The sequence below is a fragment of the Pan paniscus genome, chromosome 1 (genome assembly GCF_029289425.2).
Source record: "Pan paniscus chromosome 1, NHGRI_mPanPan1-v2.0_pri, whole genome shotgun sequence".
In the NCBI taxonomy this organism is placed as follows: Eukaryota; Metazoa; Chordata; class Mammalia; order Primates; family Hominidae; genus Pan; species Pan paniscus.
In genome coordinates, this window is record NC_073249.2 from 142115258 (window position 1) to 142134150 (window position 18893).

At 39.4% G+C, this 18893-nt stretch overlaps 1 protein-coding gene across 1 annotated transcript in view; it reads left to right on the plus strand.

The window, feature by feature from the left end:
- The window catches only part of LPAR3 (lysophosphatidic acid receptor 3), an 81637-nt gene extending 65655 nt beyond the window's left edge, over nt 1–15982 (plus strand). Inside the window, exon 3 of the mRNA XM_014345861.2 lies at nt 13438–15982. Within this exon, the coding sequence (XP_014201347.2) occupies nt 13438–13763 (326 nt within the window). The 3' untranslated portion in view covers nt 13764–15982. The remainder of the gene's footprint in view (nt 1–13437) is intronic.
- Nucleotides 15983–18893: the final 2911 nt, after the last annotated feature.

Below are 18893 nucleotides of genomic sequence, written 5' to 3' on the forward strand. Positions count from 1 at the left end.
ATTTTAAAGGTTTTTAAGCTTTGGTTATCTGGAAGATGGAGTCATTGACCTTCATCCTCTGATAATAAATGAAAGAATTTAACAACCCCTACCCCCATAATACATAATCTTTAGTGACTTCCATCTCCCCCAGCCCGTTTTCCAATGGGGACCAGCCAGAGTCGTGCTCTTGGAGAGAAGGGGAAAATGATCATTTGTGACTTTTGGCTCAGTGTATAGTACAATATGTTTCCCTGTGCTTTTTGTGATTTAATATACAACTAATAGAACAAATTTTAAATTAATACTGCAATAACAAGGCACACATTGTACACAATTGATTTTTATTGGTTCCACTTCAAAGATTATGTTGTGGTTTTACCGTTGAATGACTCCCTCATACAAAATGCATTGCGGTGCATTTTTCTATTTAGTAAACTGTAGATAAAATTAAGTGAAACTGCCATTAAAAGATTAATTGGGAAAGTCAGTCATGACTTTAGAGTTTCTTAACTTGTATCAATCTTATAGTGTTTCTTGCCATAGAAATCTAGTGCATGCAAAGGTATTTGTTCCCAAAATGGCAACAGGAGTAGTTTTAGTGAAGATGTATTACTTAAAAGAAAGACATGCTTATGGCAAAAAATTAAGAGAACAATAAAAGATGTAAGGAAGAGGTAAAAATCATTTGAATCATGTTGCCTATAGATTATATGTGCTAGGATTTTGGGATATTTGTTTCAGGATCTTTTTTAAGCACACATATGCACAGATGCCTGCTTAATTTATCAATCAATTTATTTAGTGAATTAATGTAGTCAGAATGGAATCATACTATGCATAGTGTTTTGTAACCCGTTTTTTTTTTTTTGGTTAAAAACAATATATAAGAAACATCTTTCATATCAATATTATTATTTTCAATAGCTGTATAGTATGTCACTGTTTGGATGAATCATGATTTTCAGGGGTGTTAGCTGCATTATAAAATTCCTAGATATAGCTGAGTTTACTAAATGTAAAGACTTAAAGATTTTATGGTTTACTAAATTTAAGATTAAAAAAAATAAGTTCTGTCAACCATTCAAAGAAAATGTCAGCTAGAAAGGAAAAATAATCTTGAAAACCTATAGTATTCCCAGAGTATTTGTGACCTAAAAGCTTAAAGTTCTTGTTGAATTTTTCTGATATGATTTCATCAAAAATGACAAATACTAGCATGATGAAATGAGTGAAATTCTTCAGACTATCTGTAAAAATCAGATTTATTCTTTTTTTAAGATATAGCTGTTGAGCACTATATATGTATATATATACATATAATATGTATATATATACATATAATATGTATATATATACATATAATATGTATATATATACATATTATATGTATATATATACATATAATATGTATATATATACATATAATATGTATATATATACATATAATATGTATATATTATATGTTGCTATTATACATAATTCAAAAATATATGTAAAATAACTCGAGCTCTAGAGTAGTGATGTAGTGACGTTTCTTCACATTGCAGAACTCCGCAAAGCACCATTATCATTATATTCTCTAGTGCACACCCAGCAAGACCTTACGCTCAGGAAAGTCATGTCCATATGGAGTTTTTATACTGGTTTTCACATCACTTAAATAGCCTGAAGGGTTCTATTACTACTTAGTGTGATTGCTCTGTAACTTTGGAATATTGTTTATACATTTGTTCTTTTATTCATTATCAGATTTTCTGAGTACCCACAGTAAGCAGGGATTGAGATCCTCAGGGTTTGCGCACCATACTGATGACCAAGGCAGGATAGTAGGCCCGGCCTCCTGGGCCTTTCTCTGTTTGAGATAGGAACCTCAGCGTCATCATCAAACCTGGCAACATTTTTAAACAGAGGTGCATTTTTAAACAGAGGGAGCTTATAAACATAGTGTAGCAATCATGGATTTGTGACTAGAATAGAAGATCAGAGAGATAAAGTACAGTACTGGAGACCTGGAGAAGGAGCGGATGTTCAGTGAGCCCCTTTGCATCACCTCCTATAATGCCCAACCAGAGAGATTCTTAACATTCCTGTCCATTTAAAAACACAGAACATGGTGGCCTTGCAGAGAACATTAAATTCAGCCCTTGTGAAGACAGTTAGGCAGCGTGCCCTTACATCATCTTGGGTATATCTTGTCTGGAATCATTTACTCCTCTGTCTCCTTATCTTGCTATTCCCAGTGATGAGCCACAGTGCCTGACACTTAACAAATGCCCATTGCATGTTAGATATTGAATATCTGAGAGCATTCCTGTACTCCATCAAGATCCCAGTTTTTGCTGGAGTCAGGTGACATGCGTCTTAAATTTTACCACGAGATTCTCTCACATTGCACAATGCAGAGCATCCATGTTTGTCTTTCTCCTCAGTTCCTAGCACTGCGTGTTGGCTGTGACTAAAGGAAGCTATGAGAGAACCCCACAACCATCAAATGTAACAGCAGACAGGACCCTTACAGGGCATTCTCATCCAATCCCAGTGACATATAGATGGAGATACTGGGAGCAGAGAAATAGAATGGCCTTTTAAAACTCACACTCTAGTCCAGGATCTGAACTTGAATCAAGACTCCTTGCTCCTTCATTCAGCAAACATTTATTAAACACCACTAGGTGTATAGCATTTGGCTAAGCACTGGGTAATCTAAGTTGAATAAGGCACAAAAGAGATCTCCCCTGAGGGTGTCAGTCTAGCAGGACAGCCAGATGGATACAGAAACAGGGCAGAGTGTGAGAAATTGTGTGCACACACACATGTGGGCACACAGCAGCAACTGAAATACTCTCCCAGATCTGCTTATAAGTTGCCTAAGAAGGACAGCAGAGGAAGTAACCAACACTATCTGGGTAGTCACAACTAATATTTTCTGAGTGCTTTCTGTGTTGGACACTTTCCACATATTATCTCATTCAATTTTCACAAAAATCCTGTTGGGTCATATCATCATGCTCCTTCCATAGCTAAGAAATGGAGGCCCAGGAAGGTGATCTGATTTGCCCTTAGTCATAACCAGGATTTCAACTCAGGGTCTGCTTGATTTCAAGCCTATGCTCATTTTACTATAATGGGGATAAGTAGGTTTCATTTCAAGGCTGATTCTATTTGATTGCCAGAGACTGCTTGGAGCATTGTGCTGCAAGAGATTCTAGGTCATATCTGAGCCCAGAAACAAATAGTGTCATGGTTTCTTAACCATGAGTGGAGGATGGAAAGTGGTAGCCTGTGTCAGGACCATGTCATTCCTGAACTGTACCATGCTATAGTTCTTCCAGGCCCATCTCTCTGTAAGGCAGCATGGTTTCAACCGCTACCCCAGTGCCTGCCACTTCATTCATACTCCTTTCCTCTGAGCTCAAAATGATATTTTATGCCATCTGTTATGTCCAGAATCTTGTGTCCTAGGTAGGTCAAGTTTCTTGTGCAATGCCCAATGCTTTAGTCCTTTCAAAATGTTTCAACCCCATTAGAGATATCTCTTATACATTCCCCCAGGGCACTGTTCTGTGCTCATGACAGTTTATGTGATTAAATATTACATGCCCACAGCCTAATATGTTAGCATTTCTAGGTAAGTTGCAACAGAGGACTTCTGAATCCAAAGGAGTGACTTCAGCAGGAAGAATGTCCAATCCTTGGGAAGGTTAGTTGGGATCTGTCATTCTTTAAGATTATACCAGGCAAATAGCTGCTACTCTTGTCAGTACACACAGCTGATCTCACACCTTTTCTTAGCTGCCACAGAGCCCTTGATATAATAGCTAGTGAAGTATTGAGGCATTGCTGTTTAGTACACATAACACTTAAAGTGGAATCTGGAGGTGGAGATGGTGTTTTCTTACATGGTTTATAACTTCCAGCTGTTGCCTGTAGTTAAACACTAGAATTAGGTCTAGGCAGTGGTTCTAGCTGGTATGCCTCTGCTTTAAATTTTATCTTTTATTGCCCTTGGTATCAAGATTTTCAGTTTTTCAAAGCTGGAAAGCTGGCCACAAGTTTAAAACAAGTATCTAAAACCAGTTGTTAGAGTCAAAATACCCAACACTAGTAACAATAGTGTTAAATGAATTATTTATGGAATGTTTAACTGCTCATCATCTATTTGAAGCATCTTGGTGTCCTTTTTTCTACAGTAAAAATATAAATCAGATTTACTAAAGGTGTATATTTTCATTCCTTTCACATCGGTGACAATCTATTTTCTGAGTTATTGGACTTCTGAAATGCTAAATGAATATGAATTTGACTGCATACCACATCTGAAAGTGTTAATTTTTAAATTGTTAAACAAATTCTTTAATGTCTTAAGAGCATTTTCACTTAAATATTCTGTTAATGTGTGACTTACACATTATAATGCTTCTAACCAAAAGTAGATGCTTACTTTGAAATTCTACTTTAAAAATTCCTTTTCAAATAAGAAGAATGCCTCCCTAGGTTGAGGTCCACAAACCTGACTTTTATGTAGAGTTATAATTTTCTATTTTAGTAAATCAGATGGCCCTGCGGCTTACTAGGTTAGTATTATTGCTTGTGCCCTGCTGCTTTTTCCTGGACTAAAAACAAAGATTAAGACAGTGAACAGATTTAAAATATATCCTCCCTTGTGATGAAATTAGTAGTCCATGTGGCAAAGTGAGAGTATTCTACATGATTGTTTTTATCATTATGGATGTTTTATTTGTGTGCCACTCATATGTCAACATTCTTTGATTAATTGCATGTGTGAATTTTTAAACAGATGGAAATATGTCTGCAAGTCTAAATAGAAGGAATATAAAAGTTTGAATGTTGAACAGGCCTTGTGTAAACTGAGACCTTATCCATCACCAAAACCCCAGGAATGCTGAACCATCTTAAATATGTTCCAGTGAAGGGTGCTTCTCCAGATGGGAGGGTGTTCTCCCTTCTTATTTCCTATAATGTGGAGATGAGGTATTCACCAAGGTACTATTTGAGGTATTTTGTAAACTTCCAAATTTGGGTGTGGGGGTTGTTATCGAGTATGTAAACAATAATGTTGACTAGGTACTTTGCAAGATCTTTTACTTCGCTTGTCACCAATATAATTGTACCTTCCAAAGTGTTAGACATTCCTTAATTTGATGTTTCTGATTACCTTAAATTGCAGTCATTAAGATATCATCTCAGTGCTGTAATTGAATATTCCAGCATGCTATTCACTTAACTTTAAAAATTAACATTGAACTCACGTTATTGATTTTTGAGTACAACTCTCAAACTAGTTTATTTAATTACTAGAGGAAAGCTTATTTATAGTCTAATTGAACTATTAGTGAGTCTCTTAAACAGGTACTGAAGGAATGTAGAACATCATTAAAATAAAAAAAATTGCTTCTTATCAATATAACTGACCTGTCACTTGGCCACAGAAGGAAATAGGTTTGTTATACAAACTGAGTCATCATAAAGGCATTCACTAGCACATGGTAGGTAATTGCTTAGTAAATATTTATTAATAGAAGGACATTTGCCTCAGTTACCACCTACTGCTGATGACTCCCAAATCAGCATTTCAATTTGGAGCTCTCAGAGTTCTGACCCATGCTCCTGGCTGCCTTCTACACATCTCCAACTGGAGAAGCCACAGACACTCTAAGTGCCTGATGCCTAAAACTGAACACTGTCTCCTCTTAAATCTGTCCCTCCTGTCTCCCTGCTTAGTTATCATAGCCACATGCTACCCACTCACCCTGGAGTCTTTCCTCCCCTCGCTTCCTAGATCCAAATATTCATCAGGTCTCACATTTCCTTCCCCCTTACAGCTTCTCTGACCATCTCCACAACCACTGCTTGTTTCAGATCCTGATAGTTTCACCTGGATTTTAGCTAGTCTTCAGATGAATCTCCCTTCGCAGGCCAGCAGTACTCAAATTTTACCATGCAAAAGCATTCCCCAGGGAGATGGCTAACATGGAGATGCCTAGATCACACCTTCCTCACTTTCTCATTTGGCAGGACTAGGTTTTAAGAAATCAGAATATTAAGCAGGCAGCCCAGATGATTTTGATGCAGATTGGAGTTGACTTCTAGTTCCACAAATACCTCTAGTCCGTCCTGAGCACTTAGATAAAAATTTACTCTAAAATATAAGATTTGTTCACATCCCTGATTAAAAATCTTCGAAGAACTACCATTCAATAACAGTATTTTTAAAGTAGTGGTCAGTAGAGTTGCCAAGAGTCCCTCAGAGGGGCCTCAGTGTGTGGACGTGTATGGGGAGAGGGTGTTTGGAGTATGAAGATGAGAGCCCATTCTGCTACATAGGGCTTTAGTCAACACCCCCTCTCCTCCGTCTCTTTCTTTAGTCAGAGCAGCTCTGATTTTGAAGTTTAATGAGATATTTCCTTTGGGAAAAGTATTCCTCTACTTAAAAAAAAAAAAAAAAAGTGGTTTGAAAACCACTGATCTATTGAAGTGGATTTCAAACTTTAAAAAAAAAAAAAAAAAAGCAGTACCCACAGTAAGAAATAGTGTACATTTTGTATCACAGCCCAGTTCACACACTTATTTTTCTGTGTAATTGAAACAAGTTTTATGAAACATGCCCTTACTATTACTTGATGCACTCTGATGTTTTCTGTTTCTATTTCATTTTTTTTTAAAAATTGCTGGTTGCAACTCACTAAATTGATTTCACAACCCACTGAATTGCTACTGTGTCTGGAAAAACTTTGATCTAGCCATTCTCAATGGGGTTCCTTTATGAACCATGGAACATAGAAAGATTTTCTTAATCTTTTCAAGGGTGGTACATAACTCACACCATTCTAGATGCTTAGAAGAGAAGTTAGTTCATTACATACAATGGGTGCCTAAGGGCATTCAGACTTAATTTTCTGCATGAACTCCTGGTTGAAAAAGGCTTATTAGTGTCTGATCTGTAATAAATCCAAACTCTTGATTATTGCACACAGGGCCCTTCTCAATCTAGCCCTGTGTTCACCTCTCAGACTTTACCTTACTTCCTCAATCATCTTCCTGGGTTAAAACCATCCTGAACCACTTGGAATTACCCAGATGCTTCACGCTGTTTCTCACCTGTGCACAGTCATTCTTGCCCTTCAGCACCAGCTCAACTGAGTGTCACTTCGACTGAGACCCTCATTGACAGGAGTTAGAGTCGTCAGGTCCAGGTTCTGTCCCTGTCAATCCCTGAAGTGATTAATAAATTTCAGTCACATTCACCTGGCTCATCTCCTGTGCTACTGAGTGTGGGCTAGATACTTAGTTCTAAGAATACAAACACATGAGGCACAGCATACATGCTTAGGGAGCTTAGAACACACCTGAGACACAAGACTTATGTATTAAAAACTACCTCTAGTATAGCTCAATGCTCAAGAGTTTGCATGGGGAAGTCAGGCCTGAGTTCAAATGATAACTTCTATTTTTTGGCTTGTGCACCTAGGACAAACTGTTGAGCTACTCTAAACTTCAAATTTATTGTATGTTAGTCTAGGATAATAATAAAAGTAGCAACTTTGTAAGGCTGTGAGTTTTACAGGGGAAGTGCATGTAAAGCCCTGAGCACACTGCCTGACCCAGAGTTCTCAGGAAATGCTAGAGAGGAATTAAGCAGGTAATGTGCCCAGTGCCACGTGAATGCTATAGGTAGAAAGTGCTACAGGAGTTGAGAGGAGGAAATGGACACTGTGGTGGAAGAGATGGGAGAGCTCCAGTGGAGAAGGCAGAGTATGCACTAAGCTTAGAAAGAAAAGCAGACCTCAGATTAGGAGGTGAGAAGGCATTCCTGGCACAGCGAGCCAAAGAGCAGCAGAGGAGGACTGTGGATGCCTTGCCTGTAGACTACTTTTGCTGCCACTCTTTGTATATTTATTTTTGCATATGTGCTCAAACATTTTCCCAAATGCAAATTGAAGATATTCATCTCTAGAGATGCTTATTTTCTCATTTGTAAAAACTGTGCTCCCTCTCTCTTTTCCATGGCTTTTTGCTAAGTCTATATGGCATCTATAATTTTGCTTATGGAGTCAGCTTGATTAAACCATTTTGGGTCAGCATGGAGAAATAGGTTACAAAACTGGCTGTGCATCATGATCACCCAGGGAACTTTTTAGTCCTGCAGATTTCTGTGTCCCACCCGAGATTCTGACTATTGGGTCTGATGTGGGACCAGAGAATATGCATTATTTTAAAAGTTCCTTTCTTTTTCATTTGGCTTGGTCAAAAGTTTGAAAAACACTGGTAATCTTTAAGGCCCCACCCAGCTCCAGTGATCTGTATTTCCCATAACAGTAACATTTTTATTCTCTCTGCTATTCTCAAGAGAGGGTTACTGTGTTGTCAAGAGAGAAAAACTAAACAAGCCAGACATCAAAAGCTATAGCTACCAACTTTGATGTGAAGAGTCCTTTCTATATGAAATTGTATAATTCTAAAAAATCCAGGTGGGAGTGTTCCAAGGTCCTTATGCTGAAGGGAAGGAAGGACAAACACTGGCCAACTTTATACTTTGTTAAACATGTAAGTCAAGATTTAATAGAGTCTACAACTTCCAAACCAGTGGAAGGGGGAAAATGAAACCAAAGGAAATGAAAAAATAAAAGATCTCAATACAAAAAAAGAGAGGGGGAAAAAAGCGAAACATAGAAAAAAATGAAACAAAGAACAAAATAAGATGCTATAAGTGAATTCCAATATATTGATAACTAAAATCAGTGCAAATCATGGTACAGTTAAAAAACAGATCAACCTAAACAATATGATGTCTAACATTACATCCATATATTGGAAAACCATGAGAAAAAGCAAGAAGATGATTAGCCCAAAATGTATGATACGTTTATCTCAACAGGAGAGAGGGCTCCTGGGGTGGGCACCCAGGAGGCTCTAAAGATACGATAGTGTTCTTTTAAGTTTCTTTAAGTTCTTTAAGTTGGGTGGTAAGTAGACAGGTATTCTTATTTTTTTATTCTTTTAAGCATTATTTTTTAAAGTTCACTATATTTTTTGTAGTTTTGTTTGAATAATATAATACACCCCCCTTGCATGCGTGCATCGCACACACACTCAAAAAAGGATAAAAATAAATTGCCAATGTTTTCCTAAAACCCCACTCTCATATTATTAGATGTGAATTTTTAATGTGATTTTTTTGTTCTTTAATGACGTGATTTTTTTGTCATGAAAGTTTTCTCCCCAGCACAAAACTCTGTTTTGAATTAATCATGTGACCCAACACTCCAAGTAAGTCTCCACATTGATGCTTTTTGTCATAATACGATAATTCCTATATAGTTTCCCTTTTCATTGAATTACATAAAATAATTCATTCAATTAAAACCTTATAAGCTTTTTATTGAGCAATGATTTTGTGTCAGATGCTGTTTTAATCATTGTATATGAATTAATCCATTTAATTTTTATAAAAACCCTTGGGAATGGTACTAATACTGCCCTCATTTTAAGCCTGAGGTAACTACAGCACAGAAAAGTTAGGTGATGTGGTCAAAGGCACACAGCCGATCAGTGGAAGAGCCAGGATTGGAACCCAGGCAGCCTGGCACCAGAGCCATGTTCCTGACTTTATGCTAGGCTGCTCAGCTGTGGCCCGTAAAGCATCTTACTACTGAAGAGAGTGAAGGAGGAGTAGGAGGGTACCTCTGGACTTCAAGGGCCCCTCCGTAGTATGTCATGTCTGACCATAAAGCTACATATATCACAATTACATCATTCTTTGGTTGTTAAAGGAAAGATTTTTTTTTTTTTTTTTTTGGCCAGGAAAGGAAGAAAGGGAGGGAGAGATGGAAGGAGGGAAGGAATCCAAAGGAATCCAACAAAAATATTGGCTGATTGGCTGGCTGTGGTGTCAGAAGAGAAATAAAAATCTGCTGATCTCATCTTTATGCTGTTTCCAATGAACAACAAAAGGCAAACGTTCTTCGACAGAACAGCACAAACATACTAGGTGGCTAAACTAGAGAACAGGTGCTTCAGAGATGTTGCCTTAAGCAGATGCTCCCCGGCAGTGACCCTGGGAAACACAGCTGTTCCAAGCCTCCTCCACCTGGAGGCCAAGATCTCTCTCCAAACACATCTCAGAAGAGATGCACAGTTTATCTAACAGTTTGTTCTTTGGCGGGGTTTGCTCTATGTTAGCAGTTAAACATAAGACCTCCCCATGCACCTCCACACCCTGGGCTCTGTAGTCTTGGAGAATTCATAGAGAATGTGGAGATGTCAGGAACATTCAAACAGGTAACTGGACTAATTCTTAAAAGTGAGGGGTGTGTGTGTGTGTGTGTGTGTGTGTGAGAGAGAGAGAGATAGATCCCGGAAAATATTTATCACTTAGTTGCCTACCAATCTGCATAAATCCAGAAGAAAAAAACTAAAAGGAATGTCTTTTGAGTATTTAGCCTCAATGCTCAGACTATGACTGCTGGGAACCAGCAGGGTTCAAAGAAGAGTTTGTGTGATGCCCAGATTACTTTAAAAAAAAAATTCTCAGCATTAACAAATATGAATGAGTCCAGAGGTACGCATCTGGGAACTAGTAGATAAAATTCAATATGTGTCTCCTGGAGAGAAGGCTAAAGAAAGACAGAAAGCGTTAACTATCTTCAAAAACCTGAAGGGCATCACATAGAGAAAGCACAGACTTTTCCTGGGCTATTGCAGAGGATCACACAAAACAAATGGAAGAGTACAACAGGCAGAGTTTGGATGCAAGCCTTCTTTTCAAGTAAATGAAGGTATTTATATATTTTTTTGCTTTTTACTTTTTTGGAGATGGAGTCTTGCTCTGTTGCCCAGGCTGGAGTGCAGTGGCACAATCTCGGTTCACTGCAACTTCCGCTTCCTGGGTTCAAACAATCCTCCTGCCTCAGTCTTCCAAGCAGCTGGGACTACAGGTGCCTGCCACCATGCCCAGCTAATTTTTTGCATTTTAGTAGAGACAGGGTTTCACCATGTTGGCCAGGCTGGTCTCGAACTCCTGACCTGGGTGATCCACCCACCTCAGCCTCCCAAAGTGCTGGAATTATAGGTGTGAGCCACCACGCCCAGCCTAACTGAAGTTATTTAAGAGAAGAAACCATTGTTCAGCAGGTGAAGAGCCTCCCTTGACCAGGGCATTTCCTTTGCCTGGATTGTCCTGAGATGTACAAAGGGAAGGCCTTTTTCCTGTGAATGAAAGATCAGGCTAAGCGGCTTCTGAACTCTTTTCCAAGTAGGAAACTGCTGAATTCTGTGAAACTGTGGCTTTTAACTCTCCATAAAACTCAAACAAATTTGACTTGTTTGTTTCTCAGACACAATTATTGGGTGGTATGGCTAAAAACTTACTAATATGAATTCTCAAGTTGGTAGTTCCAAACTTGGCTGCCCATCCAATTCTTTCACTTGTTTCAAACCAGTCTGAATAAAACAAAAAACCAGTCTGAATTTGTCACATTGATTGCACACCCACTAACAAGTTCTGACCCACCACTAGAAAAACTCAGACCTAGCCTAAAGTCAGTCCTCAGTTGACAGCTGAGGAAGCTGAGCCCAGCGTGATGACATGGGTCTCCCAGAGTTGTACAGTAAGTGAAGAATTAGAACCCAAATCTCTGATCTCTTATCTCCAAGTCCAGTTCTTTATTCACATATATCAGCCAGACCGAAAATAGTAATACGAGGTGGAGAAAAAAGGGAACCACTGCTGAACTGTAATTATGAAATAAGGAATTCAACCCCCCTGCTAGCTACTAAACATATAGATATTTTTTGTGGAAACAGAGCACCTCATGATAACTGCTGCTCAGTGAACCCACCACAGTGTTGGGTACCACTTTCCATGACCTCTGATCCTCACAACTACCACCTCACATAGTTGGGTTTATTAACTTTATTGTATAAAGGAGGGAATGGAGGCTAAGAAAAGTGAAGTAATTCCCATAATTCGGGTCACTCATAGGTTGAGCTGTGCATACATGTCTGACCCCAAAGTTCGTGGCTCTTCCCTGCCTTACACTGCCTCTTTATAATCCTTGTCTTTCCCTGCTTGGTATTATATCTCTTAGAAGTAAGATAAAGCAACAAGAGAAATACTATGCAGAACTAATTCTAACAAGTAGAGTAGTTGGTGATATCATCTATAGACTTGCTTGTTTGTCGTCTTCTCTGTTAGTATTTTAGCTCCCTGAGTGCGTGGCCTTCACCTCACTCACTGTCTAGTACAGCTCCTGGCACATTGTTAGCTTCAGATGAATATTTATGAGTGGACAAGCAAGTGCATTTAGAAATGACAAGGACATTCGCCGAAAGCAACCACATCATACTACAGAGGCGGGTCATATAGTGGCCCAGGGCACAGCCTGTGGAGAAAGATGGCCTCTGTTCAAAATCGTGTCTCTTAAGAGTTATTTGATCATAGGCAAGTTACTTAACTTCTCTTGTGCCTCGGTTTCCTGGGGATAATAATAATGCCAATGTCATAGTGTGGTCCTGTGAGTTAATCAAGGAAAGCATTTGCACCAGTGCCTCGCTTATAGTAAGTGCTGTATAAAGATGAGTCGTTATTGCTATCTGAGGTTATGATAATAGTAGGGAAATAGCGGACCCATGTCTTAATGGGAGAAAAATATCATGAAATTTAGACATAAGGTAAGTATGATCCTGTGGCTAGAGACTCAGAAGAGACTACGGTTCATATTCAATTGCAGAGTCTGAAAAGTAGATTTTTAACTATCTCATCATGAAAGATTTATTTCTGACCAAAAAATCTAAATGTAGAGCAGATGATTATGCAGATGGCCCGTGAATATGTCAAAAAGAATATAGTGCTTACTAAGCATCCACATGAATTTATGAAGAATGAAATTTATGAGCAGGTGATTTGGTTAAACTACTAGAAGAATGCCGTAGACTCATTGTGTCTTATTTTCAAGAGCACATTTAGAAAATCTGATTTCTGTAACAGCAGAATGTAGGGTGAAGTATGGGAGCCCTGGAGTCAGAGAGTTCTCCTCTCATCTCCCCCCTAGAATTGGGCCTTGGTTTTCTTATCTGTCCAATGTGGATAATGAGTGCAACAGCCTCCCAGTGTGGTTCAGAGAACTAACGGAGATCATGCATGTGCACTGCCTCCTAAGCAGAATGTAAATGTGAGTCTCTCCTAATCACAAGACCTGGGTAAGCAGAAAAGAAAGTGAAATGAAATGTGACTGATAGTCAAGGAGGTTCCCACCTATTTGCCTGTACCAAGCGTAGGTCTCAAATGCTCAGATGGTAGGTGGAAGTTTGCCTTGCAGTTGTCAAAACAAATCATGAGGGCCCCTTGATGCCACTGGCTAAAGGCTGGGAGAGAAGAAAACCTGAATAAGTCCCCTAAGGTCTGAGCGTCTGTTGCTTCCTCTTCTCTCCTTGCAGGGGCGTTTGTGGTATGCTGGACCCCGGGCCTGGTGGTTCTGCTCCTCGACGGCCTGAACTGCAGGCAGTGTGGCGTGCAGCACGTGAAAAGGTGGTTCCTGCTGCTGGCACTGCTCAACTCCGTCATGAACCCCATCATCTACTCCTACAAGGACGAGGACATGTATGGCACCATGAAGAAGATGATCTGCTGCTTCTCTCAGGAGAACCCAGAGAGGCGTCCCTCTCGCATCCCCTCCACAGTCCTCAGCAGGAGTGACACAGGCAGCCAGTACATAGAGGATAGTATTAGCCAAGGTGCAGTCTGCAATAAAAGCACTTCCTAAACTCTGGATGCCTCTCGGCCCACCCAGGCCTCCTCTGGGAAAAGAACTGTTAAGAATGATTACCTGTCTCTAACAAAGCCCATGTACAGTGTTATTTGAGGTCTCCATTAATCACTGCTAGATTTCTTTAAAAAATTTTTTTCATAGTTTAAAAGCATGGGCAGTAAAGAGAGGACCTGGTGCATTTAGAGAAAGCACAGAAACGGGAGAGGTTCGGCGGGTCCCTGCTTGTCCTATGAACTGCTCAGAGCTCCTGTCAGTCCGGCTGGGCCTTCTGGGTTCTGGCACCATTTCGTAGCCATTCTCTTTGTATTTTAAAAGGACGTTATAAAAGGGCTTAGACCAAAATAAATCATAATGTTACTTGAGCCACCTTATATAGCTGCTTGGAGAGTCTATGTAGTTCTTTCTGCATGCATTAAAAATGTTTAGAAATGCTTCAGCAATGGTATTTTTTTCCTCAAAGAAACCATGGCCAGTAGCTAGGTATTTAGTAGGAATCAAAGAAAAATCAGTAAGAGCTCCAGATTAAACCTGATTTTTAACTGAAGGAACATTCTGAGGAAAAATACTTACTTAAAAGTAAAGAAGGTCAATGTGAAAACCCTTTTTGACCTGAAAAAGGCCTTAGTATGGTCCTCCATGCATGTGTGTGTATATGCATGTGTGTGTGTGTGTGTGTGTGTGTATATATATATATTCCTGTTTTTACTGATTTTTATTGATTTTGTTCAAAGATATCTGGGGATTGGATTGGGGAATGCTTAGTCTGACTATTGAAAGAAACATGGATCCCTGGAGTATTTCAGATACGGGGTTACCGCCCCAGACTGCCTCCCACCAGCCCACATTAGTTCTCATTTTCCCTCATGATGGTGAAAAACAGTGGAGAGCTAGTAAAGGGTTTATGCAGAAAACAAGGAGAAGAGAATGTGAGGTTTGAAGTGCCTATGGAACATCCAGCTGATAATCTTGCCTAGTAAGAGCAAAAGAAGCCAAGAGAACACCAACGTTTAAGGAGCAGGTAGAGAAAACCCAGCAAAAGGACAGAGGAATAAGAGGACCAAAGAACAGTGTTAAGAATCAAGGAGAGAGGTCAGGCACGCTGGCTCATGCCTGTAATCCCAGCACTTTGGGAGGCTGAGGCAGGTGGATCACTTGAGGCCAGGAGTATGAGACCAGCCTGGGCAATGTGGTGAAATTGCATCTTTACTAAAAATACAAAAAACTAGCCAGGCATGGTGGCACATGCCTGTAATACCAGGTACTTGGGAAGCTGAGGCATAAGAATCACTTGAACCCGGGAGGTGGAGGTTGCAGAGTGAGCCAAGATCGCAGCACTGCACTCTAGTCTGGGTGACAGAGCGAGACTCTGTCTCAAAGAAAAAAAAAAAAAAAAAGACTAGAGAATGTCAGGGAACGCATGTGTATATTTAAACAACTTCACTTTGCATTTAAAGACTCGAAGGACAACGAAGGTGAAATCAATTCACGGGCCACCTAGACTTTCCAGTCTAGGACTAGAGCTGTAGCAATGATCTGTTGTGCTGTACAAGAAAAGAGAAAGAGGTGTTCATTTGAGAACAGATGTTTTTATACATCAGAGTAAAAGCTGTATTGAAGAGCAGGCTGAATCCCTTCCATATAGAATGAAATATGAGCTTGACCCCAGTCCTTATCTTCAGTTACCTCCATACCAACTGGTGGCATGTTGGATTTAGCATGTAGAATAATTTCCCATCTCTTATTTTTCCCAAGGTTAACGGCATCCTTCTGGTACCTGGCTTGCATGTGAACTGAATTTTGATCTGGGTTCTATTTTGAATTTTTCTCCTTCAGAGACCTAAGTAGGCAACATGAAAGACAAGTCGTTAAGAAAGAAAAAATGATGTTTCATACACACAGGCTACCAACCAGAGTTTTCTATGTAAAACATTTAGAGTGTATTCTGATTTAAAATGAGAAAAACTTCAAGGCAGATATTATAGTATTTATGTAGTTTGCAAAAGAAGTTTACATTTTTTTGCTATTGTGATATAACATTTATGTGCAAGAACTACTTGTAATAAAAGGATTTGAGATGTCATGCTTCTAAATATAATAGCCTAAAATAGAGAATATTATGATTTGAAAGTGTAGATTTCACAAACTCTGTATAGTATGTGGGTCTATCTGAAGCTTTTATCGAAGCTACCTATAAAATAAAATTTTAAAAGATCTGTTCTCTCTTGTTGAGGTGCATTATTGCTTTGTGTATTTTCTGAGTAAAAATATAGTTTGTGGTAACTACAGCATAAATTTCTATTGCAGAAGAAAAATCAAATTTGCCATGAAGTACATACTCTCAATGTTTTATGTAAGCATTTTGAATCTATAGCTGGCCAAAGGGTGGAGAACTGAAATTGAATTCCAGTCCCCAAATAGCTACTAAGGGATCTTTAAAGGTTTTATTTTGAGGAAAGAACAATTTTTAGTACCCTGCAGCAGAGTGTCATATTCAGAATGGTGTCTGGAGGGAGTCCAAAGTGTGGAAACTCAGGGTAGAAATATATAGCTTTTGTTTGTATGCACACACACATCTCAGCAAGGGCACAAGAGTAAGGAAGTCGGGAATATTTAGAAATGACGAGTGGCAGGGGTCACAGAGCTCACCAAGGACCCTTGACAGACCTGGCCCTTTCTGTGTGTTTGTGTGTCCTCAGATTCTAGGATCCAAAGCTTATCTGCAAGTTATCAATATGGTGGTCCTGAAAATTTCATCTAGACCTCATCAGACCAGCCCTTGACTCAAAGCAGAGGCTACTCCCTAGCTAAATGATATTGAATTTTCTTCTTAGATTTGTAGCACTGTCCAAGGTGTTCTGATAAATCTGTACTGGTGAAAGAATTTAGTACTTCATGAAGACAGCTTGCTTGGAAAGAAATAATCCTGTGGAAATAAATTGTTGAATTTTTTGGTGAATTTTTTTTCAAGTGAGTAGTAAACCTGGAACCAGTTTGTGACCTTGAGAAGCCCTAAGCACGGAAATGATGATCGCACCACCCTGCCCCCATTCATGTAATTCCAAATAAAAACAATACCAAACTTTAAAATAAATGTAAGCCTCCAATAAAGTTCTAATTTTCCTCACACTCAGCCCCTTGATGCTTTTTATACATACTAATTAAAATTTAGAAATTCTGGTGTCCCAGCTTCATCAGCACACTGAGCACACGCTTGGCCCCAGTTGGATGGACCAAGACCAAGGACCCGATAGAGTTGGCGGCGGCAGCATCAGGCGCTGCAGGGGGTGCGGTTCTCTTCATCTGCAGATGTCACCCCTTGCAGACCACAGATTGTGCCATGCTCCATGTTTGTAGACCAGTGTTCCTCCTGAGCTTGAGAGTGTTTTGTTTAGCTCATTAATCCTCTAATCATTCTGGGAAGGGGACAATAAGATTACTTGGCTCTCTTTTTTAATTGGTTGAGCAGACATAATGAAGGTGAGGTCTGTGAAGATGCCCGTGAAGGTGACTTAGTGACAAACTCCGGCCCTGTTAGAGCCTGGAGTAAAAACACATGATGATGCATCTCACTGTATGCTAAAAGGAATTAAAAACAGGCAAAAGCACATCTGACGTCTAGGAGACTTACCAGAGAATTTTATCCCTTTGTGGACCAGAAATGTGTTAAATTGGAAACCCCTAGGCTCCTTCCAATTTTACACATTGTCTTTCAGGCTTAGGAGTAAAGAAGAGTTTTTAAAGTCAGGGAAGCTGAATTTTTGTGTGAGGGATGCCCTCCTGAACTCATCAAATGGTTTGAAATACTCATAATTTAAGGCTAGTTTTCACAGATAAATAAACATTCGATGGGAGATGTTGTTGGTGTGGGTTATTTTCTTTTTTTGGCCCTAATGCCATATTTTATCTTTACACCATTCTCTTCAGGTGCTTTCTGGTGTATGCTTGCTCCTAAATTAACAGATGGTAAGCTACTAATGGCAGTTGTTAGAGGTTCAGAGTGTTATGTTATCTATAACTACTGAGTTAAAGGTTTATAGTGCAGGCTGAGCATGGTGGCTCATGCCTGTAATCCCAGCACTTTGGGAGCCTGAGGCAGGCAGATCGCTTGAGCTCAAGAGTTCAAGACCAGCCTGGCCACACGGAGAAACCCACCCTGTCTCTACTAAAAATACAAAAATTAGCCAGGTGTGATGGTGCACACCTGTAATCCCAGCTACTCGTCAGGCTGAGTCAGGAGAATCGCTTGAACCTAGGAGGTGGAGGTTGCAGTGAGCTGAGATTGTGCTGCCACACTCCAGCCTGGGTGACAGAGTAAGACTCTGTCTCAAAAATGAATTAATTATTAATTAAATTAAATACAAGTTTATTGTACAAATAATAGCACAACGGTCACTGGAATCACATGCAGGCAGGTTCCAGTGTACGTCAATAAAAGTTTGGGTCACATCCTACTACTGTAATGCAGTGCCTCTGCATGACAGTCCATGAACATGGTTTGCAATTCATTGCACCAGCCCATTTTATAATTTGCAGTTCTTGGCAGTTGTTTAGGAAGTTGCAATTTTATGCAGCAAAACTTTGTAATATTTTTCTGCATCAGCAATTTCAACTTTGTATAATTCAAATTTTCTTAAAATGCATCTGTATTGTATTTTGTTATTGAGGTTAGAGCCTCCACACTGTATATTAATAAGATATATGAAAGAGAAAGGGGGAGGGCTGCCTGCCACAAGCCCATGTTACATCTTTGTGCATATTAGAAAAATGATATCTCTTCCTCAAGATGCTTGCATCTATTGGAAAAACTTTACTGCTACCAGCCAGAAAACTCTGCTAATACATATGCCTGTCCACAGTACAACTGACACATGGCGATAACACATCGGACTGAAATTCAAAATACCTGTGTTCTGAATTCTGCTCTGCCCTAAAATGCCAAAGAAACTCTAGATATGAGTGCTGATCTTCTAAATGAGAGGCTTAAATTAAATGACTATAAGGACCTTTTCAGCTCCAAAATTCGCTTTCTGTGCTTCATCTCCCAAACATGAATCCTGGAAAAGAGACCCAAGTCTTTGGATTCTGTGCATTTCACTCTTGGCATAGAGATTTCAAAGAAAAGGA